The following is a 25,221-nucleotide window of genomic DNA, read 5'->3' on the forward strand; positions in this document are numbered from 1 at the left end:
GTCTTGCAGCTTTACCAAATTCATTGATGAGCTCTAGTAGTGTCTTTGGTGGCATCTTAAAGATTTTTCTGTGTATAGTGTCTTCCCATCTGCAAACAGTGCCTGTTTTCTTTTTTTCAACTTGAATTCCTTTTATTCCTTTTTCTTGTCTGATTTCTGTGGCTGAGACTTCCAGTACTATCTTGAATAAATGTGGAGAGAGTGGGCATCCTTGTCTTGTTCCTGATCTTAGAGGGAATACATTCAGCTTTTCACCATTGAGTATGATGTTAGCAATGGATTTGTTGTTTACGGTCTTCATTATGTTGAGTTGTACCACCAACTCAATGGACGTGAGTTACAGCAAGTTCCGGGCATTGGTGATAGAGAAGCCTGGCATGCTGCAGCCCATGGGGTCACAAAGAGTTGGACACGACTGAGCAACTGAACTGATACTCTCTCTATTCCCACTTTTTGGAGGGTTTTTTTTTTAATCATAAATGTTTGAATTTTGTAAAAAGGTTTTTCTGCATCTATAGAGGCTTTTATTCTTCAGTTTGTTAAGATGGTGTATCCCCTTGATTGATTTGCAGACATTGAATCATCCTTTCATTTCTGAGATAAATCTCACTTGATCAGAGTGTGTGATCCTTTTAATGATTGTTAGGTTCTGATTGATAATATTTTGTTGAGAATTTTTGCTTCTGTGTTCATCAGTGGTATTAGTTTGTAATTTTCTTTTCTTTTTGATGTCTTTGTCTGGTTTTGATGTTAGGGTGATGCCTTGTGGAATGAGTTCAGAAGTGTTCTTTCCTCTGAAATTTTTTGGAATAGTTTGAGAAGAAAAGGTGTTAACTCTTCTCTAAATATTTGCAGAATTCTTCTGTGAAGCCATCTGGTCCTGGACTTTTGTTTGTTGGGAGTTTTTTGTTTTTATTTCCTGATTCAATTTCATTACTGGTAATTTGTCTGTTCATGTTTTCTGTTTCTTCCTGGTTCAGTCCTAGGAGGTTATATATCTCTATATAGGAATTTGTCTGTTTCTTCTAGATTGTTCATTTTATTGGCATATAGTTGTTTGTAGTAGTTTCTTATGATCCTTTGTATTTCTCTGGTATCACTTGTAATTTCTTTTTCAATTCTGATTTTGGCCCTCTCTCTTTTTTTTCTTAATGAGTCTGGCTAAAGGTTTATCAATTTTGTTTGTCTTTTCAAAGAACCAGATCTTTGTTTCGTTGATCTTTTCTATTGTTTTTATTTTCTTTCTTTTTTCAGTCTCTATTTTTAAATGATTAGCCTAAGTTTTACCACTCATCTTTACTTTATGCAGTGCCAATTTTTAAATGCAGATATAGGCACATCAAACTAATATGTGGAGTCACCAAAATGACACCATTCATATTTCATACCTCATATTTATTAGAACTCTTGATACAGTGCACAAGACTAATTTGACTGGTTTTATTTCACTTGGTAGTATGTGCACATTTTCCCAGCACTCTCTGCCTTGGCTTACTGATGTTTGAGGAAGAACTGAGAGGAAATGGATCCATCTTTACATTTCCTTCTAGCCCATCATTTTCAATGCAGTAATTGGATGATACAAGGAAGCAACTCAAATAGCAAAGATGATGGAGTTCCTTGGTCATTTGTGTTTCCTAAGATATCATACCTTCTTTCTGCATTTGAAGGAAGTCCTAGTTCAAGTGCCAAGTGTGGCCTCTGGGGCTGTCTTAGACATAATACACTTAATCTTGCATTTTCTTAGAGTCTCAATGAATTCTCTGCATTGTGGATCCACTGGGACTCTGCTCATGAGGTGGCAAGGAACAGGGGACACAGATATCATGTATCTCCTCACACAAATGCCTCTTGTCCCATTAGAACCTCCTTAACAAATCACAAGTTCAAAAACACTGAGTTCAAGATGGCAATAGGAGAGCTTTAAATCACCGGCTGCATGCTTCCCCCTCCTATGTTCTTCAGGCAGCAGCTTTCAACTTTTCATTCTTTTTCGCTTTTCTTACCTTATTTACTTTCATATTTCCGGAAAGTCTTCCTAGAGTGCTGTTTCTTGGTTTTTCAGTTTAGATATCACCTGATGACTTGTACAATGGAAGGTTGGAATTTAGCCCCTTGTGTCACTTCCTGCCCACATTTGCTCCCCGACCCCTGCCACCACATCCCAATATCATGCTAGCATATCTTGATTAAATCCATGTCTACTGTTTTCTTTATTGTTGTTGTTTAGATAATGCCAAACCAAGTGTTGTAACAAAATGATTTTCTTTTTAACAACCACTGTATTTGCCTAGTTTCCTTTGCTTCTCTAAGTCTTCCATATCCTGCAACAATTCTGCAAAATGTCTCTGAATCCAGTTTTGTCAAAGGCAGTCCCTCCCGTGTCCTCTCACAGTTCACTTCTTTCCTGGACATACCCCTCGACATCCCTCTGTCCTCCTGCTCTCTCCTGCTCTCGTCTAACCCAGATGATTTCCACTTCTCAAGATTATCATGCAAGATCTTCCTGTTTCCTGGGTCTCATGCTACCTTTTTTAGAGGGATTTACTTCTTTGTTTTGGTGGAGCATATCCTCAGGTAGCCTTCTGAGAAGAGATGCATAGATTTGCTTGTCTTAAAATGTTTGCTTTCCTTTGTTCTTCCCTCATACCTGATTGATCTTTCGATAGCAACTTCCAAGTTAAATTTCTCCCTCAGAACTTCAAAGGTGTTTTTCCTTTGTTTTCGAGCTTCCAACACTGCTGTTGACAAGTCTCATACCAGTCTGATTCCCAAACCTTTGCATGTGACCTTTTAAAAAAGTCTGGAAGCTTTTAGGATTTTCTTTATCTCTCTCTTAATATGCAGAATACTCTGTCTCTCTTTTTTTCTCTTGGTCTGTGTCTCTGTCTTTTTCTCTTGGTGATCTGAACTTTTGCAATTATGTGCCTTGATTTACCGTGGGGTGGTGATGGGGGGCACTTGCTAGGCCCTTTTAGTCTAAAAACTCAAGTCCTTCAGTTCTTGGAAATATTCTTATTTATTTGATAATCATCTCTCATTTTCTCCTTCTGGAACCCTTAATATTCAGCTATTCTCTCCCTTTTTTTTTTTTTTACACTTTTAAACTTTTTTCTGACTCAACCATTTTCTGAAAGACATCCTTATCTTTGCCTTACAAGCTTTCCATTACATTAAAATTTTTTTCCTATTGTACTTTTAACTTCATGAAATTTCTTATTTGCTAAATATTCCTTTTTATTATCCTGTTCTAGTTTCGTGGGTACAGCATCTTTCCTTGTTGAAGTTATTATTTGTTTTTTCTTTTACTCCCTGAGATATCTTTCTTTTCTTTGTGTAATTTTTTAGGCCCTGTCTTTCACGTGAGGGGTTTTCTCGAGATTGTGTGGCTGTACTCCCTCCGTGGAAGGAGGCGCTGGGCCGCCAGTCAGGAGGGCTGTGGGCTAGGCAGCACTGTTTAAGTCCCCGCCGAGGGGCTGGTTGGGATGGAGCTGTTTCTTTGGGGTATCTTCAAATGTCAGTATCTAGGGTCATTTTTCTGAGTGATTTCGCTCCAGAGAGCCATTCTCTAGTCTTTTCCTGGAAGGTGTAAGTCTGACTGCAGCATTCTGGCACCCAGATGGGGAAGGAGCTTGGTGGTTGTCTCCGCTTTCCTTGTGCAGACTCTCGCTCGTCCTTTTCTCTGTGGGCCCCTCTGCCTCGGGTCTGCCTGGTGTTCCTGGGCCAGATCTCCTGGACCACCCTCTCCAGAGAGTGAGCCCAGTCCTCTGCCAGGCAGGGAGGTGGTCATGGCCCTGCTCCAGATGGTTGGGAAGGGGATCTGGGCTCTGATGACATCTTACAGACTTTGCGCCAGGCTCTTGTCCTCAGTCTTCCTGGCACCCAGGCCTCCAGAGCTCCCTCAGGTTTCCTGAGCGTTTCCAGTGTCCCTCTTCTGGGTGGTTTCTCTCTGCATGACTGGCTCTCAGCGTTCAGTGCTGCAGTAAGTCAGCTGCTACTTGATCATCTGCTTTCCAGCTTCTAGAATTTTGCTGACATTTTTCATCTGCCATCATCACCTCTCCCTTGCCCCTTGTCTTTGTGGATTTATGCCTTGTTTATTTTTTTCCTGTCATCTTAGTGGGGTTCTGGAAGGGAGTGGAAATAACTCTGTATCTGCTCAATGGGCCATGTTTTTCTAGAAGTCCATTCACAGGGCTTTAAGCAGGGACATGACCAGGTTCATTGTGGACATGAGAGCGAGGATCCTGGCTTCTGATAGAAGAGGGATTATTGGGTGGAGAGGGGGACTAGAAGCAGGGAAGAGTTGACTTTGATATTTAATACCCTGGACTCTGGCCCAGGCATCTACCCATGTTGGCAGACAAGTTACACTAACCCTTAAGCCTCAAAGACAGGGGATAATGATGGGACCGTGTCCCGGGTTGCTCTGAGAATTAAATGAGGAGGCATGTGACGTGTGTAGCACAGCGCTGGCCACATGGTTTGCGTTCAGTGCCTGGTGACTGTTAGCGCTGCTACAAGCGATGTGATACGGAGCTGAAGCAGGGAAGTGGCCCGGCAGGGAGAGCCTGGTAGAAAATGATCCCAAGGGTCTGTCACCTCCCGACTTGGGGGCTGAAAATGAGGGAAGGGCTGGGAAATCAGAAGAGCAGCCGCCCCTGCAGCACCCTGAGGGCTTTTTCCAGCTGGCCCCACCCATGGTGCTGCCCAGCACGCTGCTTCAGGACAGACAGACACATGCATCTCTGTCTTCATTTGGCTGCTGGAATGCATAAGGAACTTGCCTTGCGGCCTGGGGCGAGGGTGGGAGGAGAAGGCCAGAGCCTGAGCCAGCCAGGGCCTCCCAGAACCTTGGCACCAAGAAGAGCTGGACAGAATGCTGGCAGAGAGAGAGACACGTGGCCAATGAAGGGAGCTGGGGAGGGAGGGGAAGTTCCTCTTCCCAAGGGTGGCCGCACTCTCCCCTCTCCGTCACAGAGGGCCAGGCAGGACCAGGTGCTGGGATGGAGGGTGTCATACCAACCTGTCCCCCAGCCCTTCTGCCCTTAGTCTCCTTGCTGGAGGTGGACGGAAGACAGGACAGGCCCCACCTAGACAGGATGGGGGCCGGAAGGGCAAGATTCACAGAAGGAAGGCACCAAGCAGGGTCTGGCGGTGTTTCCAGGATTTGACGGCGTCTCAGAGGCACTCAGACCACTCCCCATTCCCCACTGGACACGACACTCCTTTGCTTCCTGCAAATAGATAATCATCAGGCCGCACAGACCCAGATGTTAGCGAATCCCACTTGATCGCAAACTGTGCTGAAGGGAAAGTGGTAGGGGAGGCAGTGCCCCTGTCTTCAAGCCCCTCACCCCCTGAGGAGGGCAGCCCTGTGGGGTTCTGTGGGAATCTGGAGAGAGGCAAGACATCCTCTCTGAGAAGGAGCCCCAGAGCTGCTCTCTAGGACAAAGGGAGCATCATGAGGAAGAAGGATGCTCTAGGTGGGTGCATGGCGTGGTCCAGGGCTGGCAGTGGGGAAACGTGGGTGGGATGGAGAATCTTCAGGAGGTGGTAGTCAGACTAGAGGAAAGTTTCGATGAGACTGTTCAGTGCCCAGTCCAAAGGTCAACCTGAAGAACCCGAAGAGCCTTTCTGGGCTGAGCGTCGATTTAAGGGACCCTGCTGTTTCATAAGGGACTTCTCTTTTCATGAGCTACTACTTAGACCTGGGGCCAGGCAGGGAAGGCCCTGCTCGCTCATGTCTTTGCAGCCGGGATTTCCGCAGGGAGAGAGGCAGGCCTGATCAAGTATCAGGCCCTTATCCCCAGCATCCGGCAACTCCACGACCAGCCCCCAGCGGTGGGGAGGGGAGGGGGCACACAGGTCTCTCCCAGGTGATGGGTAGCTCCTTGCCGTCCTTGAGGTTGGAGCCATTCACTATCTGCTCTGACCCCATGTGGGGCTCCCCAGCCCTGCTATAATTAGAGGGGAAGGGCTGTTGTGTATCGGGAGCCTGGCGGTGAGCCAACCAGAGGAAGGAAGGGCCGGCTGTCGGCCACCCGCCCGTGTAACTTTTCCCAAGTAGATGCTGCTATTTATACCTCTGTTGCTTGGGATCACATAAGCTGCCTCAGCCTCTTGTAGATGAGGATGTGAAGGCTCAGAGAGGGTGAGGGATGGCCCAAGGCCACACAGCATCTGAAACTGGGCAGAGTAGAACTTGGGTTTCCGACTCCCTGGTCAGCATCTGGGCCAGAATGTGGCTCTGATTCTGGTGTGGGTCCTACAAAGACACCCCACCCCCCACTGGAACCCCCCAGCCTCACACACATATAAGATGGTCCTGAGAGACTGTTGCTGCCTGGCTTTCCAGCAGCAGGCTCACAGGAGCTGGATACCCGGCATGTCAGCACTCTGGGTCCTGGCTGGAAAACTGAAGGGCTGGGTGTGCCCCAGGACCTTCTAGTGTGGGGCTGAGGCATGTTGGACCCCAGTCAGAGGAGCCCCCTAGCTGGGTCTGAATCAGTGGAGTGGGTAAACCCCCCAGTCACATCTTAAATTGTGTCCTACCAGACGAAAAGGAGCCCCAGGGCCAGGTTGACCCTACACAGACACACACAGACACACACACACACCCCTACCGCTACACCCCCTCAGCTGATGTTCAGCCCCAGGTTGCACGACCAGGGAGCCCAGGATGAGGCTAGCAATCAGAAACCTCCTTGCTCCCTGCCAGACCTCAGCTGCTGTGGTTTAGAACTTCTATTTGAGATGAAGTGTTTGAGGCAGGCTCATGATCGGATGGGAGGAGCTTTTCACTTAGGGCAGCCCAGCAAGAGGACACGCAGGCTGGCAGCCTGGCTGGCATCACATCCTGACCATCGCTGCCCCCCTACATGACCCAGGGCACATGATGCACTGCCATGGACCCTGGATATGTTAGGAAACAGTGGTAGTAGAGTTTTCTGCTTGGGGGTTGTAAGGAGCAGATGAGAGAGTTCCCATTCAGCACCCAGAGCCAGCCTGGCCTGCAGTCATCTAGGGCAGAAGACTGGGTCCCACACCTGCTCATATGCCCCATACCTATCTTAAAGGGTCTGTTTCCAGCTGACACAAAGGGTCCAGGTGATTCTAGGTGGAGAGGGGCCCCCAGGGTCCTCAGCAGGAGTCTAGTGACTGAGGCTCTGGGTGGAGCCCGGGCCCTGCCACCACCCAGCAGCCTTGGGAGACCACACGGACCACCCTTCCTGGCCAGGGAATGTGGCTCCTCTGAAATCTGGACTCCCGGATCCCAGGGACTGACTGCCCCCTAGCCTCTCCCCATTCGGGCCTGCACATTAGCCTATTTCTCGACCCCTCCATATTCTGCAGCCCCTCCGTGGCCCATTGTGTCTCCTCCTTCCCACCTGGCGAGACCCCAGCATCCATCAGCTCTGCCTTTCTTCCCCTTGCCTCCCTCCATCCTAACCTGGACCGTCTGCTCGTCCTGGCTCCCTGATCCGGCACCAGCCACCCTCCAGCCTCCCAACCTGGAAGACCAGGGGGTTTCTGCCTCCCCCAAGCTGTTTAGCCTGGGGCCTCAAGTCCCACAGATTCTGCTTTCCTCCTGTTGCTGCCAGGAGGGGCACAGGAGGAAATAAGGGAGCAACAGAGGCTGGCAGGCAGGGCTGGCCCTGGGCTGTCTCCCAGGTGGGCGGCCAGGCAGGGGCCGCCTGCAGGCCTTGGTCCTCACACAGATCCCCTCGGTCCCAGCCTGAGGTGGAGGGCTCTTGTATCAGCTGTGATGTGATGCTCTGCAGATCCTGGACTGAGCAGGGGAGGCTACAGGCACTCTGAGCAGGGTCACATGTGGGCTTAGTGGTCCAGAAGACCAGAGGGAAGGGCCTCTGGGCTGGATCTTGGGGTGGAGGCCCCACAGTGGAGGAGTGGGGAGACTGTTGGGAGTAGAAGGGATGGTTTGTGGAGAGGCCTAGCCCTGGGGGGTGGGATGAGTTATTTTAACAGCTGGAGTGCCCTGGAAATAGATGGGAAAGACTGGGAGCCTTTCATGCTAGGTTATGTCAAAAAACAGGCTGGGTGAGTAAGGAGGCTGGAGTTTTCCTATTCAGTTTAAAGCTTTAAGCCCCTTCCCACTTCTCCTGCCCTCCTGGACTGGTGAGGCCTCCTTGATGGGTCTCTCAGGCTGCCCCCTTTAGAGCCCCAGGGGACAGGCAGCCCCTTACCCCACGTTTTTGTCCCATCTCTGCAGCCGTGGGTGGGGCCTGTGCCTGGATGACTCTCCCGCCAAGGATGTCATCGACTTCCCTTCCATACCGCCTGGCGTCCTCTACGATGTGGGCCACCAGTGCCGCCTCCAGTACGGGGCCTACTCTGCCTTCTGCGATGACATGGACGTGAGTGGGGTCGGGGGAAGCCCTCAGCAGCCTGCAGACCCCTCCCAGCCAGGCTCGGTCCACACATATGCCCATGAGACATAGTGGCCTGTGGGCGAGGTCTTGAGTTGGGCAGCCCTAGACCCAGGTCTGCATTCTGGGTGGGCCATTCACCAACGGTGGGACTTCAGGCAAGCCCCTTACCTACTGGGATTTTCTTGTGGCTCAGTTGGTAAAGAATCTGCCTACAATGCAAGAAACCCAGGTTCGACCCCTGGGTGGAGAAGATCCCCTGGAGAAGGGAACGGCAACCCACTCCAGTATTCTTGCCTGGAGAATTCCAGGGAGAGAGGAGCCTGGTGGGCTATTGTCAACAGGGTCGCAAAGAGTCAGACATGACTGAGCGACTAATACTCACCTACTGGAGCTGGATTGTACGAGGTAAAATAAAACCTCTACTGTCAGGTCCTGGGGAAGATCGCCCGAAGTGGTGGCCACAGGCATGTCAGAGACCCTGCAGCTTCTAATCAGGGTGTCTCCAGATGTGGGGCTGGGGCTGAAGAGGTGTGGGTGAGCTGGGGACTGCACTGAGCCACAAATCCGATGGTCTGGGGAAAGATAAGAAGGGATCTCTGGGGCTTCCACCTACAGAATGTGCCAGCCCCAAGGAGGGATTCCCAGGGGACTTGAGGGGGCAGCGAGGGGGTAGGGCAGGTGGAGGCGTAGGGGAGGAGCTGAGGGTGTGGCCTTTGCGCTCCTCCTTGCAGAACGTCTGCCACACACTCTGGTGCTCCGTGGGGACCACCTGTCACTCCAAGCTGGATGCAGCTGTGGATGGTACCAGCTGTGGGGAGAGCAAGGTAGGGGAGCCCCAGTCCAGCTGCAGAGCAGGTGAGTCACCTGCTGCGTCCATGCTCTGGGCTCGGCCTTGGTTCACAGACTCACCTGTGCTCGCTGCCGACCCCCAGCCCTCTCTGGCCCGAGTCCCCATCTGCAGAATGAAGGCTTTGGGACAGAGCTTGACTGAGCAGTTCTCCAAGGTGCCTCCACCTCGGAGAGTCAGCATGTGGGCTCTGTTTTATTCTGTGTTCAAGTCTGCTGTGGGGCCTGTGTCTTGGTGACTGGAAGAGGGCCTCCCCCAGCCCTTGGGGTCCTCCCCTCTGGGCCCTTCCAGGCCTTCCACCCACCTTGTTCTCACTAGATGAGGAGCTTGGAGTGGGCTTGCTCTGCATTTGTCTGTCTTGGTAGTGGTGTCTGAATGGGGAGTGTGTTCCCGTGGGCTTCCGGCCCGAGGCTGTGGACGGTGGCTGGTCTGGCTGGAGCGCCTGGTCCCTCTGCTCGCGGAGCTGTGGCGTGGGCGTGCAGAGCGCCGAGCGGCAGTGCACGCAGCCTGCGTGAGTGCGGGGCACCTGGGGCAGGTGGGGTGGGGTGCCCTGAGCAGAGTCAGCGATTCAGTCTGTCCCAGTCTCCCGTTCTCAGAAGTATCCCCATGGAGGCCAAGCCCAGAGTGTCCAGAGCCACTTCAGGTCACTTCTGGGAGTGCCCTGGTGGCTAGTTGAGTCACCACTGCTGACCCTATTGCAGTGAAGGGAGCACCAAGGCTTGGAGAGTGGAGTGACTCGTTAGAGGCTGCACCACAAAGCAGGAGCTGATGGGAGGGAGGCAGGGAAGGCAGTGGCTCACAGCCTAGACTCTGAACCTTGGATGGATAGAGTTCAAATCCCTTCTCCTCTCCTCATGCAGCGGCCCTCTCCACTCCTACTCAGGGCCTCAGTTTACAGAGAAAGTATATGATGGGCAACAGCAGTGCCCATCCGGTAGAGTTGTCATCATGGATAAGTGCACTAAAGCTCTGCAGCTAATCTGTAGTAATTGCTCAGTAAATAGAGCCACGTAGTGACATTGGAGGTGCACATGGGTCCAAGATGAGACTGGGGACAGCTGGGAGAATTGGTCAGCCTGGGAGGGGTGCTGTGTGACCTGGGGCGAGTGGCTTCGTCTCTCTGGGCCTCGTTTCCCCGTCTCGGAGGGGTGAGGTGAAGATACGGGGAGATGCAGAGGTCTGCCCTTCTGTGGGCCTTCGCTAGGCTGCTGCTGGAGGGGATCATGGGATTCAGAGCCAGGACCTTCTAGGGCTCCATGCTTATACCTGACCCTGCCTCCCTGTCTCTAGATCTGAGCAGGGTGGAAGCAGGTGGGGTGGAGTTGGGGTTCAGGCTCTGGGCTGGGCCAGGGCCGAGGGGGCTTCCTTTTGACCCGGATAGGGTGCTGCCACCAAGATCATGAGATCATGTCTGCTAACACATGGGCTGTTAGGGACACTGGGTCTCACAGGCTGGAGATTTGGAATAGCCCCTCCAGCTAGTGCCAGTCAAGTCTGTAGCTTAGCCCAGCCTCTCAATAACCCTCTGCAGAGGCAACCCCAGTCCCATTTTAGAGATGAGGAAACTGAGGCCCGGAGGGGTCTGGAGACTTCACCAAGGTCACATAGGTTGGGGGGTAGAGCCCAGGCCTCGTGCTACCACCTTCCCTGAGATCCTTTCAAACAGGGAGACCACGTCTGGGCCGAGGTGGAGGCGAGGGGGGCTGGTGGGCAGAGCAGTAGGAGCGGAGGTGGGAGCTGGGAGTCTCCGGGTCTCAGGGTGCGGGAGGAGCTGCTCGCCCCAAGGGCCCGTGTCTGGATTCAGGTGTGCGGTGGGCTCCACTGTCAGTGCTCACTCACCCCCACCCTGCCCCACAGGCCCAAATACAAGGGCAAATACTGCGTGGGTGAGCGGAAGCGCTTCCGCCTGTGCAGCCTGCAGGCCTGCCCCGCCGGCCGCCCCTCCTTCCGCCAAGTCCAGTGCAGCCACTTTGACGCCATGCTCTACAAGGGCCAGCTGCACACGTGGGTTCCTGTGGTCAATGACGGTGAGTCCGGCCGTCCACGGGGACACTGACGTCTGAGGGGCGGAGGTCCGAGGGCCCAAGGTTTGCCCAGGGACACGGGTGCTGTCTGCGGGGCTGCCGCTCACTCCCTCCTGGCTCCTGGGGGCAGCCTTGCAGACACTACCAGCCCAGTGGAGCCCCCCGCCCGCCACTAACACTCTTCCGGGTGCGCGTCCTGCCCTGCCTGTCCCTCATGGCTCCTCTGCTTGGGCCCCAGTGAACCCCTGTGAGCTGCACTGCCGGCCCTCGAACGAGTACTTTGCTGAGAAGCTGCGGGACGCTGTGGTGGATGGCACCCCCTGCTACCAGGGCCAGGGCAGCCGTGACCTCTGCATCAATGGGATCTGCAAGGTGTGCCCAGCGAGGAAGAGGACCCCCTCTGCCTTCCTCCTGCTTCCCTCTGGCCACCCTCCCCAGGCTAGGCCACTGGGCTTCCCAGCTCTACCAGTGAAGCCCTTTGAGGGTCTCCCATTACCTCTCAGCAAAGCACCCCCCAATCCTCCTGGGACTGGACCCCCCCACACACCATCGGCCTCAGCCTCTGCAACTGCACCCCGGCCTGCCTGCTGTGGCTTCCGAGATCTGGCCTGGGCTGGCCCGGACCCAGCCCGGAAACCAGAGCTCAGGCGGAGGCTCAACCTCCCGCTGGTTGAATGACCCCAGGCAAACGTTTCCTCTGCGATAAGGGGACTGTCCGTCCAAGAATCCACGTCACAGGGTTAAATGGGGTCACTTATCAGGGATTGCCGTGCAGGGGCCCAGCCTGGCCAAGAAAGCATCGGTGTTTGCTGACAATACTTAAAGACATTTCCAGCAGCAGCAGCAGCAGCAGCAGCAGCAGCAGCAGCGGCAGCTGCTTCCCCTGCCCGAGTCCTCAGCACTTTCTTTCCCCTGCTCCTGACAGGGGAAGCTCCTGGGCACAGAGGCCAGGGCTCAGGACCAGCAGAGAACATTGATTCATATGTCGGGGAGATTGCTGTCCCTGCTGGTCAGGGTCCCCTGTATGCCCACTGCCCTGCCTGCTGGGGCCGTTTACACAGCTTTTCCTCTTGTCTTGTTCGATCTCACAGCACATCATGGTGTGGGTGGCTCCCCCTGTTTCACATCTGAGGAAACTGCAGCTCAGAGAGGTTGAGGGGTTTACTCGGGACTGGAGGCCACAACGGTGGTGGGCCCCTGCTCCATGCCCCGAGCACTCTCCTCCCCACCCTGGCAGACCCCCAAGGCGGGGGCCAGAGAGGGCTTGCGGCCAGTGGCCCAGCACCAGGGGCCTCCCCTCCTGTGCGTTACAGAACGTGGGCTGTGACTTCGAGATCGACTCGGGTGCCGTCGAGGACCGCTGCGGGGTGTGCCACGGCAACGGCTCCACCTGTCACACCGTGAGCGGGACCTTCGAGGAGGCTGAGGGCCTGGGTATGGAGAGGGACCACTGGCGGGGGGCAGGGGGTGCTCTTGGCCTGGTAGCCCTTCTTTGTCTCCCTTTAGCCCCTGCCTGCATCCTCCTTGGTCCCCACCGAGGCTAGCGGTGGGAAGCAGGCATGCTGCCTTGCTGGGTCCAGGATCCGGGCAGGAGTCAGGGCCCCAGGGCTAGATGCAGAGACCTGCCCTCCCAGGGAGTCCTCTTGCCCCAGGGACTCCAGGCTGGGCTGATGAGTGGCCTTGTGAAGCTTCAGAGAACCCACCCCCACAGCTCTACTCCCGCACCCCAGGACCTGTTTTGCCTACACTGTTTAAGTGCCGACTGTATGCTGGGTGAGGGAGACACGGAGGTGAAGAGCTTACAGTCTCATCTTGCAGTGGAGGGGAGACCCCGAGCGGCTGTGAGAGCCCTGAGGAAGAAGGTCCCGACCTGGGGAGGTCAGGGAAGACTTCCTGTGGGGAGTAGAAGTCGAGCTGAATCCTGAGCGAGTCCGCAGAGATGAGGAGAACATAACACGTGCAGGAAAGAGCTTGTGCCCAGAGGAGCCCGGAGGCAAGGAGGAGTGTGCTATCTGGGGGCCTGACTGCACAGAAGGCAGGGCTGCCGTGGGGCTTTGAATGCGCGGCCAAGAAGCTTAGATTTCATCCCCAGAGATGCAGCCCAGCATGGTGGTTAAAGCTCAGACCTCAGAGCTTGATTCACATCCCAGCAGAGCCCTGGGGCAAGTTTTGTAAGGTCTCTGTGCCTTGGTGTCCTCGTCTGTAAAATGGGGATAGCAGTAGTGCCTGGGGGTACATAGGGCTGCTACACATGTAGGGTTCTTGGGATAATGCCAGCCACGGGTGCTGTGTGCTGTGCTTAGTCGACCAGTCATGTCTGACTCTGCGACCCTGTGAAGTGTAGCCCTCCAGGCTCCTCATCCATGAGGATTCTCCAGGCAAGAACTGGAGTGGATTGCCATTCCCTTCCTCCAGACATGATGGGTACTACTTAGCGAAAGAACAAAAACAGGCTTTATAGGCACGAGGAGGACGTTTATCAGGAGAAAGGCCCAGTCAATTGGGTTTTTTAGAAAGGTCATGCTGGCCCCAGGTATAGGGGTTAAGGCCCAGCCCATTTTTGATAGACTGACTGAGGTTTCCCAGAGAGGGGCCATCGGGCATGGTGGCAAGATTGCAGGAGCCCTTCTGAGGCTGTGGTGACCTAGAACAGATCTAAGTAGGGAAGTCAGAATCTTAATGATGAACCTTGGCATCGGCAGGCGGGGCAAGTGGAAAGAAAGGTGAGGCCAGACTGCAGCTAACCCTCTTCTTTTCACAACCTGTGCTCAACCCCTGGCCGACAGGGTATGTGGACGTGGGGTTGATCCCGGTGGGCGCCCGCGAGATCCGCATCGTGGAGGTGGCGGAGGCCGCCAACTTCCTGGCCCTGCGCAGTGAGGACCCGGATAAGTACTTCCTCAATGGCGGGTGGACCATCCAGTGGAACGGGGACTACGAGGTGGCGGGCACCACCTTCACGTACGCCCGCACAGGCAACTGGGAGAACCTCACATCCCCTGGCCCCACCGACGAGCCTGTCTGGATCCAGGTGACTGCCTTCCGGGGCCAGGCTGGGGCGGGGCAGAGGCGGAGTGCGTGGGACCCAGCCCTGTGGCAGGAGTGAGCCCTGGGGCAGTCGGGGAGCCTGGCTCTGAAACGGCCCCATGGGGTAGCCCCAGGTCCCGGAGGTAGCTGAGGTCGGCTCCTTTAGGATGGGTGTCAGGTCTGGGGTGCGGGAGAGGCCACCTCGTGCTCACAGGGCCCCCGCCTGCCTGCCCCAGCTCCTGTTCCAGGAGAGCAACCCTGGGGTGCGCTACGAGTACATCATCCACAGGGAGGCAGACAGCCACGACCACATTCAGCCACCCGAGTTCTCCTGGCGCTATGGACCCTGGTCCAAATGCACAGTCACCTGTGGCACAGGTGAGGAGAGGGGTGGGCACGGCCGCTGCCCAGCGGGGCCTTTGTCTCTGGGCAGTGAGGCCCGGCTTCAGCCTCTGGCTCATTGCTTGTTTGCGGGGCCTCTCTGAGCTCGGAATGCTGCTTCTGGGCCTCAGTTTACTCATCTGTATAATGGGGCTAGCAGTGGTCCTGTCTCACGGGTCCACTGGGAGAGTAACCAAGGTGAGGCAGGCCCGGCACACGGCACTTGGCCAGCTCGTATGTCTCCCCCAGAGAGGCGCCAACCGCCCCTCCCTCTTCTCGCTGCTCAGCTCTGACAGGTCCCGTGCCAGCACTTCTCCCCCACACCTGGGACTTGACCACTTCATCCTCCTGGAGCCTTACCTGCATCCCCATCAGGGTTGGCTCCTCCCCTCCTCCAGCTTCCCCAGGGACTCCTCCATGGGGCGCTCCTGTCTGTCCTGGGAGCCTGGAGCCTAATTTGTCTAGGCTGCTGCCCCTCCCCATGAGGAGGGAGGGGGAGGAGGGAAAGAAAGGAGATGGGAGGGGGAGAATGGAATCAGACAGGAGCAGGGAGCCAGGATGCAGCAAGGATCTCCCGCCCCCCCACTCTGAGCCTCTTAGCCCGATGGCCCCATTATTCACCACATTTACTTATTTGTTTAAACTCTTTCTAAAAGGTGTAACAACTCCTCTCCCCGTGGTTCCTTCCATATCCCTGCCCATCCCCCCACCCTCAGTGTACAGGGGTCTCCGTATCAGGAATCTGGGACAGAGAGAGAGGCGTTCGGACATTCTTTGAAATGCCATTATGATTATAAAGTGAACAGTGATGCACTGAAGCTGGACAGAAACCTTCAGAAGCTGTCAGAATCATCCTTTCTCATATAAGTGTTAAATTTACAAATGCGAAAACAAATACCTTTGATGAGTCAGACATGGGGGAACTGGTTTCCAGCAAATTGGTGGCTCCCCACATGAACAGAATGGAATGTGTTGAGCAGCAAGTGGCAGGATTCTGACGAGGGGTGGCTGGAGCAGTAAGGGTTTACTTGTCTCCACAGTAAGAAGCCCAGGGTGCACAGTCCAGGCTGGCGGCATGGCCTGCCATGTTTTTAGGGACCCCTCTCAGCCCCATCTTCCCCTGGTGTGTATCACAAGATGGCATCCTTGGTCCAGACTTCTTGCCAGCTCTAGATGGAAGGGAGAAGGGGGAAAGGGACGGACTTTGCCTTTTTCTCTCTGGCACGACTGTCCCAGACCCCCTAGCTGCAAGGGAACCGCAGTGGGGAGTGTTTGGCATGTGACCTTAAACAAACCCAGCGTTCTGTCAGGCAGGAAGGAGAGGGTGGGGTGGGGCAGGGAGACTAGAGGCTCAGGGAAGGAGTGTCCCTCTTCTGTGCTATAGGGGGACAGGGTGAAGGCAGACCCTTCTGGAGCTGGTCCTGTCATTGGGCCTCACAGGTGTATTGGCGGGAGGAGCACAGCCGTGCAAAGGCCCAGAGGCAGGCAATGCAGAGGGAGTGAAGGCCAGGAACCGTGACAAAGCTGATGGGGGGCCGTGGGGCCATAGGGGAGTACCTGGCCACGTGAACTGATGGATTTCTTCTTTATTGTTTCTGAGCACTGACCCTGCTGGGAGGTGGGGTGTAGACACTGAGGGTTGCAGTAGGCTGTGGTTGGATTTAGCGCGAGTTGTGTTCTCACCAAGGCAGGTGTTATTGTTACTCCCATTTACAGATGAAGACACTGAGGTTCAGAGAGGCCAAGTGAGCTGCCCACGGCTTCCCAGTTAGGAAGCTGCAGGGCTAGAGCGCACCCCGCCCCCCGCCACTGACCCTGCACACTCTGCTGCCTCCGCAGGGGTGGGGGGTGAAGGCCAGGAGGGCAATGAGCAGGGGGCAGTAGGGGCCTGCCTTCATCCTGATGGAGGCAGTGAGGCCCAGTTCTGGAAGGATTCTGAGCAGAGTGGATGCAGCTGTGTCTCCGGGTGCAGGGTGGTTTGGGCAGGGGGCACCCTGGGTGCCAGGCCCAGGCTGAGCCCCCGTGGCCTCGCAGGCATGCAGAGGCAGAGCGTGCGCTGCACGGAGCGGCAGGCGGGGCCTGTAGACGAGAGGCACTGTGACCCCCTGGACCGGCCGGATGACCGTCAGAGGAAGTGCAGCGAGGAGCCCTGCCCTGCCCGGTGAGCATGCCGGGTGCCTGACCCCAGGTGCCCCTCACCAGAGGCCCTGGAAGAGCAGAGGGAGCTGGGCTCTGGGCCCCACTTCCCAAGGCTGGACCTAGCCTCTGGTTGCCCCTGACCTCAGCCTGGGCTCCTCCTCAATAACCGACACTAGCCAGGGACATCCCTGGTCATTCATGCTTGGGTCCCTGGATGTGGACACAGGCCTTGGGTCTTGCCCAGGTCTCCCAGGGGTGAAGGTGGCAGGAGCAAAGGGGACTGTGCCCTGTTGCTGGGCTTTGGGCACTAGAGTGCCATCTCAGGCTTGGAGCTCTGGGGACCCCTCCCCTGGGCTTAGGCCTGACCCTCCCTGAGTCCCGAGTGCCTGAGAATGCCTGGCGGCCCCACGCTCATCTGCCCTTGTGCGCCCCCAGGTGGTGGGCAGGTGAGTGGCAGCTGTGCTCCAGCTCCTGTGGGCCTGGAGGGCTCTCCCGCCGAGCTGTGCTCTGCATCCGCAGCGTGGGGCTGGATGAGCAGCGCGCCCTGGAGCCGCCTGCCTGCGAGCACCTGCCCCGGCCCCCTGCCGAAACCCCCTGCAACCGCGATGTGCCCTGTCCGGCCACCTGGGCTGTGGGGAACTGGTCTGAGGTGAGTGTCAGCACAGGTGTGGTTAACTCTGCCATTGGTCTTGGGTTACAGGGAGGCAAAGACGGTGTTCAGAGAACCCCTACTGCTGGGCGCCGTGGTGGGAGGGAGACTGGGACATTCCAGGTCTGGCTCCATCCCCAAAGCCTCAGAGGCTGGGATGTCCTGGCAAGTCACAGTCACGGTCTCCAGCGGGCAGGGCTATACGCTGACACTGAGCAGCTGGCCAAGTACCTTGCAAGGCCCTGGCTCCTGGCCTGAGTCCCTCACCCAGCCTTCCCTTTAGTGCTCAGTGACGTGCGGGCCAGGCACTCAGCACCGGAGCATCCTCTGTATCAACGACACCGGGGTCCCCTGCGACGAGGCCCAACAGCCAGCACGCGAGACCCCCTGCCTCCTGCCACCCTGCCCCCAGGGCCTGGACACGCTGGGCCCCGAAGGCTCAGGCAGCGGCTCCTTCAGCCCTGAGCTCTTCAATGAGGTGGACTTCATTCCCGGCCACCTGGCCCCGCGCCCTCCGCCGCCCTCATCACCCGAGCCAGCTGGCATGGGCAATGCCATTGAGGAGGAGGGCCGTGAGCTGGGCCTGCCAGGGCCCGTGTTCGTCGACGACTTCTACTATGACTACAATTTCATTAACTTCCATGAGGACCTGTCCTATGGGCCCTTCGAAGACCCTGACTCAGACCTGGTGGGCACAGGGGATTGGAGACCCCCATCCCCGAGCACTGCTGCTGAGCCCCCCACGGGGACCCCCATTCCTCCCACAGAGCCTCCTGGGACTCAGGATGAGGGGGCACTGGGAGATGGGTCCCCTACCCCTTCGCCCAGCCAGGCTGGCCGATCCCCACCCCCACCCTCGGAGCAGACCCCTGGGAAATCCCTGGTCAATTTCCTACCTGAGGAAGATGCCCCCATTGCCGCCCCAGACCTTGGGCTCCCCAGCTTGCCTTGGCTCCCAACTTCCGTCAGCATGGAGGCGCCTGCTGCCCCTGGGAGCCAGAACCAGTTCCTGGGAGCGGAGGACAGCCAGAACCTGCCGCCCACTCCCCGGTGGGAGAGGACCAATGAGGTTTCTGACGATGAGGAAGCCTTAGGCCACGGAGACCCTCGCCCACCCCAAAGGCCCAGCCCCACGTCACCCTCTCCGTCCTCTGCTGGCACTACTCACTTCTCCCCTAGTCCCCGCACAGTAGAGCTGTGGACAAGTGGGATGGTGGCCTGGGAGCCAGCTCTTGAGGGTGGCCTGGGGCCTCTGGACAGTGAGCTGTGGCCCACCATGAGAGGTGCCCCTCCACTTCGTCCTCCCACTGCCACCCTGCCAGACACTCAGGGTACGGACAGCCCCCTGGAGCTGGGAACTGCCACCCTCTCAACCCCGGGACCGGCTCTGCAGGACCTGCAGACCTTGGCAATGCCAGGAACCTTCCTTCTCATGGCCCCCACTGGCCTGGGGCACATGCCTTGGGTGACTCCCCAGAGCCTGGGGCCCTTGGGCCAGCCTGATCCCCCCAGCTCCAAGAAGCCTCTGAGCCCTGGGCTGCTGTCCACACCAGCTCAGGACAGTCCAGCCAACAGCAGCAGAGCCCCTGGGCCTCTGGACGCCAGCCCGGTCGAGGAAGGGTTCCCCGTGAACCTGCTGCCTGCCAGGAATGCCAGCTGGGAAGTGGGGAACTGGAGCCAGGCAAGTGGGGTCGGGATGGGCTGGTGTTGGGGAGTGGGGGCGGTGTCCTCACTGAAAGTGGGCAGAGCCATGTCTGTCCTGCCTTCTGGGGAGTGAGGACTCCGGAACTGACAGCTGTGGTGGGTGGAGCCTCTGGGTGGGAGGATCATTGCCCTGGCTCAGTCACACACCCCTGGGGCCGGTCTGCCCCACTGGGCCTCAGTTTCCCTTCTGAGCAATAGAGTGAGCTGAGGGGGCCAGAGGCCCCCAGAGGCTCATTCCTGAGCAGCACAGAGGTTGCTGGGAGGGCAGGGCCAGGCACAAGTAAGGGGCAGCCAGGGGGGGCAGCTCTCTCATACTCTGGCTTGCATGCCTCCGGGGACAAGGAGCTCACCCCGAATGGTGGTCGGTGGGGAAGCTTCCTCCCACACTCCCCAGGCCCAGAGCTGCCCACCACAGCTTGCCGAGGCTCAGCTGGCCCCACCAGGAGCAGCTTGGTTCCTTGCCACCTGGCTCTCCCCTCGGTGGCTGCCCCTGCTTTGTCAGGGGCCTGTGAGGGTCTCGGCTGCATGGGAAGAAGCTGGCCTGTGTGTGCCACCCCATTCCACCCTCCCCAGATTATCACTGGAGGGGAAGTGAGCTGCTGCTCAGATCCCTAGTTTTGGTATGGGAGGGATGGGCTGAGGCAGAGGCTGAAGCGCCCAGACTTCCTTCTCCAAGTGACTTAGGGTAGCAGCGAGCCTTAGCAGGGCAGCTGGGCCACCCCGCATGCGTGAGCAGGAACAGTTGGCTGCCAGGGGATCTGGCTTTTCACCTTCTTGGCCCCCTTGGGAGGTGGGTGGAGGAGCCCATCTTTCGGATGAGGAAACCGAGGCCGTGTCTGGCCCCTCTCGCCTGGCTGGGGAGCTGGCGGGCATGGGGACCCGCCCGCCCTCACGGCCACTGGGCCCCCTGCCCCCAGTGCTCCACCACCTGCGGCCTGGGCGCTGTCTGGAGACGCGTGCGCTGCAGCTCTGGCCGGGAGGAGGACTGTGCCCCTGCTGGCCGACCCCAGCCCGCCCGCCGCTGCCACCTGCGGCCCTGTGCTGCCTGGCACATGGGCAACTGGAGTAAGGTACGTGAGGGAGGCGGCTGGCAGCCTCAGGGCACAGGGCGGAGCCCTAGGGCCCATGGCCTGTGTTTGGGATCAGCTGCAGCCACCACCGATCGGCGGGCCAGGGTCCGTGCGCACAGCTTTGCACTATAATTTCTCGTCTCCGGGATGCCTCATCTGTGTTGGGGTCAGCCTGCCCCAGGTCCCTTCTCTTACTGCCTGTATCCTTTTCTCTGTACTTTCTATAACCCTCGGGATTTCATTTTCTCCTCTGTTCCTCTCTTTTCCACCTGTCCTGTCCTGGGGCAGCCCCTGGCCACACCACCCTCTGCCCGAAGCTGGTCAGCCATAGCCTCTCCCTGGGACTCTTAAGGGACCTGCCCTGGCAGTGGGGGTGGTGTGGGAGGGGAGTCCGATGCTTGCCCCCACCTCCGCTGGGTTGTGTGTGTGCACACACGGGACCCTCGGTCTCCAGTGCTCCCGCAGCTGCGGCGGGGGCTCCTCCACACGGGACGTGCAGTGTGTGGACACACGGGACCTCCAGCCACTGCGGCCCTTCCACTGCCAACCGGGGCCCACCAAGCCACCCGCCCGCCGACCCTGCGGGGCCCAACCCTGCCTCAGCTGGTACACCTCTTCCTGGAGGGAGGTGAGGCCCAGAGACCTGGCGATGGGAGTGAGTGGGGGTGTCCTCGGATGCTGGCAGCCCGCAGACCCTTCCCCTGCCCTCCCAGTGCTCCGAGGCCTGCGGCGGTGGTGAGCAGCAGCGTCTCGTGACCTGCCCAGAGCCAGGCCTCTGCGAGGAGGCGCTGAGACCCAACAGCACACGGTCCTGCAACACCCACCCCTGCACGCAGTGGGTGGTGGGGCCCTGGGGCCAGGTGAGCAAGTGTGGGGGTTCGGGGCGGGGAGAGGGCCTGTGGACAGGAGGCCCTGTGTCAGCAGGCGTCCATCACACCTTTTTCACCTAAAGAGTTGTTGAGTGCATCCTGCATGCCAGGGTCCCTGTGGTCTCTGCAGATGCAGTGGTAGCCTGACAAGGTCCATGCCCCACTGAAACTCACAACCCACCAGGGAGACAGACCAGAACCAAACAGACATGCATTGTGATGTTAGGCAAGGCCTTCTGAGAAGCGGATCTTAGAGTGAGACCAGCAGGGTCTGTGCTGTCGAGGGGAAGCACACAGCGAGCAGCACATGCCAAGTCCTGGGGCAGGAGTGACGGACGTGGGGGCTGCTTAGGAGACCAAGCAAAGGCCGGACGGGCAGAGGGGCATGGGAATGGCCAGTGAGGCCTCAGCTGGACAGGACCCTTGCTGCCAGACCTGTTTGGAGCTCGCAGGTTTGGGAATCTCAGTCCTTGTCCCACTGGGGGACCTGTCGAGGGAACCTGGGAAGCTTGCTTCACCTTGCTGGGCCTCTGTCATCTGTAAAAGGGGGTTGTAAGGATTAGATGAAGTCACAAAGCGAGGCACTTAGCACAGGGCCTGGCACAACCTTGGCACAGATTTAATTCTAGGGCCTTTTAAAAGTGTCAGACCCTGACTGACAGGAACAGAGCCTGACCGGGGATGATGGACCCTCCTGAGAAGCTTTGTCTCCCTCCCTTCCACTGCCCATGCAGTTCCTCCAGCTCCGGGGCATGTACCATCCCATGTGAGGGGCCGACAGCTTCTGCCCCCCCACTCCCCTGCCCCATTCCTGCAAGTGAACACTGGTGGCCTCTGGGGACAGACCAGACCCTCTGAGGAGGCCGGAGCGTTGGGGCTAGGAACCAGGAGCCAGGCTTCCTGGCACAGGCAGCCACTGCCGTGGGGATGGCCTGGGATGCCCCCCTGCAGGGCTGGCCCAGGGGATGCTCACCCCCGGCCCCTGCTCCCTTCAGTGCTCAGCCCCCTGTGGCGGCGGTGTTCAGCGGCGCCTGGTCAAGTGCGTCAACACCCAGACTGGGTTGCCCGAGGAAGACAGCGATCTGTGCGGCCACGAGGCCTGGCCTGAGAGCTCACGGCCGTGCGGCACCCAGGACTGTGAGCTCACCGAGCCGCCACGTGAGTGCCCCGCCTGGCTCTCTGGTGGGGCTGGGGGCGAGGTGGCCGGTGGGGACATGGGACTCATGGAACTGTCCCCCCATAGCACAGGCTGACGGAAGGGGTGCCACGCAGAGGCTGGGGCAGTGCTGGGGTCAGAGCAAGGGGCGTCCCGCCCTGCAGGCAGCTCAGGGAGGAGTGGAAGCAGCAGCCTGGCCCCCAGGCGAACTCCTTTCCTCTCTGGGTCTCAGTTACCCCCTCTTCCTGGAGTGAGGCCAGGGATGTCCCTGAGACTGGGGCCCAGGCCTGGGGGAACCCCTCTCCCCAGTTCTGGCCAGAGGAAGACTGTCCAGAGCAAGCTGTGTGACCCTGGGAAAGGACCTCCCTCCTAGGGTCCTGCTCCCAGCAGCTGGTGGCTTCCTGGCCAGCTGGGTCCTCCTGGAGAAAGAGCCTGAGCCAGAGACACACACATATACACACTTGCGCGCGCACACACACACTTCCTTCCTGCAGCCCAGCCGCCCCCCTGCAGTGCTGAGCACAGGAAACGGTGGCCCTGTGGTCACACCTGGCCTCCGCTCACCAGCTGTGCAGCCTGGCGCTCCCTGCCCTGTCTTATGCATGAAGGGACAGACAACCCCCCTCCTCCAAATGATGTCTTGGGCTGAAGAGCCCAGGCGGTGCCCAGGGAAGGCTGGCTGTTTCTTCTCCCTCGTGGACACTGTCATCCCCACCATGAGGTCTGCAGGAGTGCCTGGGACTGCCTCTGTCGGGAACCCAGCAGCTCCGCTGCCATCAACTGTCTGGCCCCTGCCCAGGGGACAGAGACCCCTCCCCAGGACAGACATGGCCCTCAGCTGGCTTCCAGGGCCTCCAGGGTACCTGCCCCAAGCTGCCTTCTGTACCAGCAACTGGCTCCTTGGCAGCCCTTGGGCAGGCCCAGCCTAGCCAGTGCCATGCCTTGCTGCCCCTGCCACTGGCAGGGAAGGCCTTGCTGCCCCATTACCTCGAGGCCCAGCAGAAATCCCACCCGCCCCGAGTGCCCTGCCCTGCGCATTCATCCAGCAGGCACCGCTGCACAGCCTGCACATTGCCTTAAGGTAGCTGTTGGCGCCCAAGTGAGCTGCTTAAGGGGGGAGGCCAAAGAAGTTACCAGGACGCTGTGCCCCTGGAGTCCCCAGGATGTTTTGATGACTTGTCGGCAGGACGTCTGAAAAGTCTGGAAACTCCAGGGTGTGCAGTCATCACTGTGAGGCAGCTGACATAGCAAGGCCACATCCGTTTGCCTGTGGAGGTGGGGATTACTGGCAGCGGAGGGGACTAGGGCCCCCTGAGAAGTTCAGAAACTTGCCTGAGGTCTCAACAGTGGGAACAGGATGCAGGTTGGCGGATGTATAGGTTAGAGCCGCTGCCCAGAGCCGGGGTGGGGGATCCGGCCTGCCGCCTCGTGCCCTCAGCTGGGCCCCGGGGATGTCCCAGGACCAGGGCTGCCAGTTGCCTTCTTGCTTCTCCTCCCACGGGATGTCTGCTGAAGTGAGCAGGGCCGGGCGGCAGCTGGAGGCTGTCACCGGCAGCGGGAGCGAGGCCAGGAGGCTGGAAGCAAGCCACTTCCCAAAATAGCTCTGATAAGCATGGGGCAGGAGGGCCGGCCAAACCTCAGCCTCGGACAGGCGGCCTCCATCTGTCCCTCCTCAGGAGGTCTGGGCCCTGCTGATGGGCTGACGGCCCAGGTCACACCTCCTCTCCTGGGGCCTCAGTGACTGGCCTGGCTGACGGGACTCTGCCGGTGTGCGACCTGGAGGCTGAGGCTGGGTACAGCCCAGGGGGCAGGGAGGTCTGGCAGGACAGGTGCCTTTGGCTAGAGGGTAGGGGTGGGAGGCAGAGGCCACTGTAGGCTGGCAGGAGGCCCCTGGGACTTCAGTTGTGTGCCAGGCCCTTGGGGTCACTTAGGGTCCACAGAGACAGAACGGGTGGCACGCTCCTTGGCTTCTCACAAGCCCCTGAGGAGTCAGGGCTGGGGTCTCAGGGTCTTCCTCTGGACACCCGAGCCCAGCAGGCCCAGTTCCCCAGTCCTAGGGTGTGGGTCCAGGCCAAGGGCAGGAGGGACAGGGAGCAGCTGGAGATCTACTCCTCAGGTCGAGGGGAGACCTTCCAGAAACAGCAGGCTGACGCTTTGGGGGTAGCTGCAGGTCTCCTTACGGTCTTTGGGGGACAGGGAGATGGCCGAGGTAAAATCTCAGAGAAGCTCCTCCCCTCTGGCGCGGGCAGGGGGGTGTTCGGGGTGCCCAGCCTGTCGGTCCTGACCCGCCCTCTGCTCCCCCTAGGCTGCGAGCGCGATCGCCTGTCCTTCGGTTTCTGTGAGACGCTGCGCCTGCTGGGCCGCTGCCAGCTGCCCACCGTCCGCGCCCAGTGCTGCCGCTCCTGTCCCCCGCCCGGTGTCCCCTCCCGCGGCCACCAGAGGGTCGCCCGCCGCTGACCTGCGCCCCGGCCCCCAGCGGCCAGGACGCACAGACAGACTGACGCACGGACCTCAGCGCCCAGCATGGGCTGTGGCGGAGCCCCGCCCCTCATGCCCTAATGGTGCTAACCGGGGATCCCACCAGTGGCAGGCTGGGGACCCCTCCCTCTCAGAAAAGGTATTTTTTTATTCTAACAGTTTGAATAACATTTATTATTATTATTGTCGTAATAAACAGGCATCTACTGTTTCCAAGTGCAGCTTGGCTTCCTCTGGGCGTGGGGGAGCTCCTCCTTGCCACGGTTAGAGAGCATCTTTTCAGTCCGCTCCTCTGGGAGGTCTGCAGGGAGAGAGGGGCCCGTGGGGACAGGAAGGCTCGAGGGAGTCAAAGCAGATGCAGGCTTCTAGAGGAGGTGTGTGCTGGTAACAGGTGGTGGGGAGGTTTTTTGGGCACAGGTACAGCCTGGCAGAGGCCCAGGGGGTGCTGGTCCCAACCCTTACTTCATGGCCCCTGCTCAGCCCC

General features: G+C 57.9%; 1 protein-coding gene across 1 annotated transcript in view; it reads left to right on the forward strand.

Annotated features, from left to right (window-relative positions):
• The window catches only part of ADAMTS7 (ADAM metallopeptidase with thrombospondin type 1 motif 7), a 56,993-nt gene extending 32,137 nt beyond the window's left edge, over window positions 1-24,856 (forward strand). The window contains exons 9-24 of the mRNA XM_068990967.1: window positions 8,234-8,378; window positions 9,125-9,217; window positions 9,606-9,751; window positions 11,098-11,267; window positions 11,503-11,636; window positions 12,578-12,698; window positions 14,051-14,295; window positions 14,528-14,669; window positions 16,707-16,833; window positions 17,247-17,460; window positions 17,744-19,141; window positions 20,082-20,234; window positions 20,689-20,862; window positions 20,948-21,094; window positions 22,099-22,261; window positions 24,565-24,856. Of these exons, the coding sequence (XP_068847068.1) occupies window positions 8,234-8,378; window positions 9,125-9,217; window positions 9,606-9,751; window positions 11,098-11,267; window positions 11,503-11,636; window positions 12,578-12,698; window positions 14,051-14,295; window positions 14,528-14,669; window positions 16,707-16,833; window positions 17,247-17,460; window positions 17,744-19,141; window positions 20,082-20,234; window positions 20,689-20,862; window positions 20,948-21,094; window positions 22,099-22,261; window positions 24,565-24,716 (3,724 nt within the window). The 3' untranslated portion in view covers window positions 24,717-24,856. The remainder of the gene's footprint in view (window positions 1-8,233; window positions 8,379-9,124; window positions 9,218-9,605; window positions 9,752-11,097; window positions 11,268-11,502; window positions 11,637-12,577; window positions 12,699-14,050; window positions 14,296-14,527; window positions 14,670-16,706; window positions 16,834-17,246; window positions 17,461-17,743; window positions 19,142-20,081; window positions 20,235-20,688; window positions 20,863-20,947; window positions 21,095-22,098; window positions 22,262-24,564) is intronic.
• The last annotated feature ends 365 nt before the right edge of the window (window positions 24,857-25,221 follow it).

Source organism: Capricornis sumatraensis, chromosome 19 (genome assembly GCF_032405125.1).
Source record: "Capricornis sumatraensis isolate serow.1 chromosome 19, serow.2, whole genome shotgun sequence".
NCBI classification, from domain to species: Eukaryota; Metazoa; Chordata; class Mammalia; order Artiodactyla; family Bovidae; genus Capricornis; species Capricornis sumatraensis.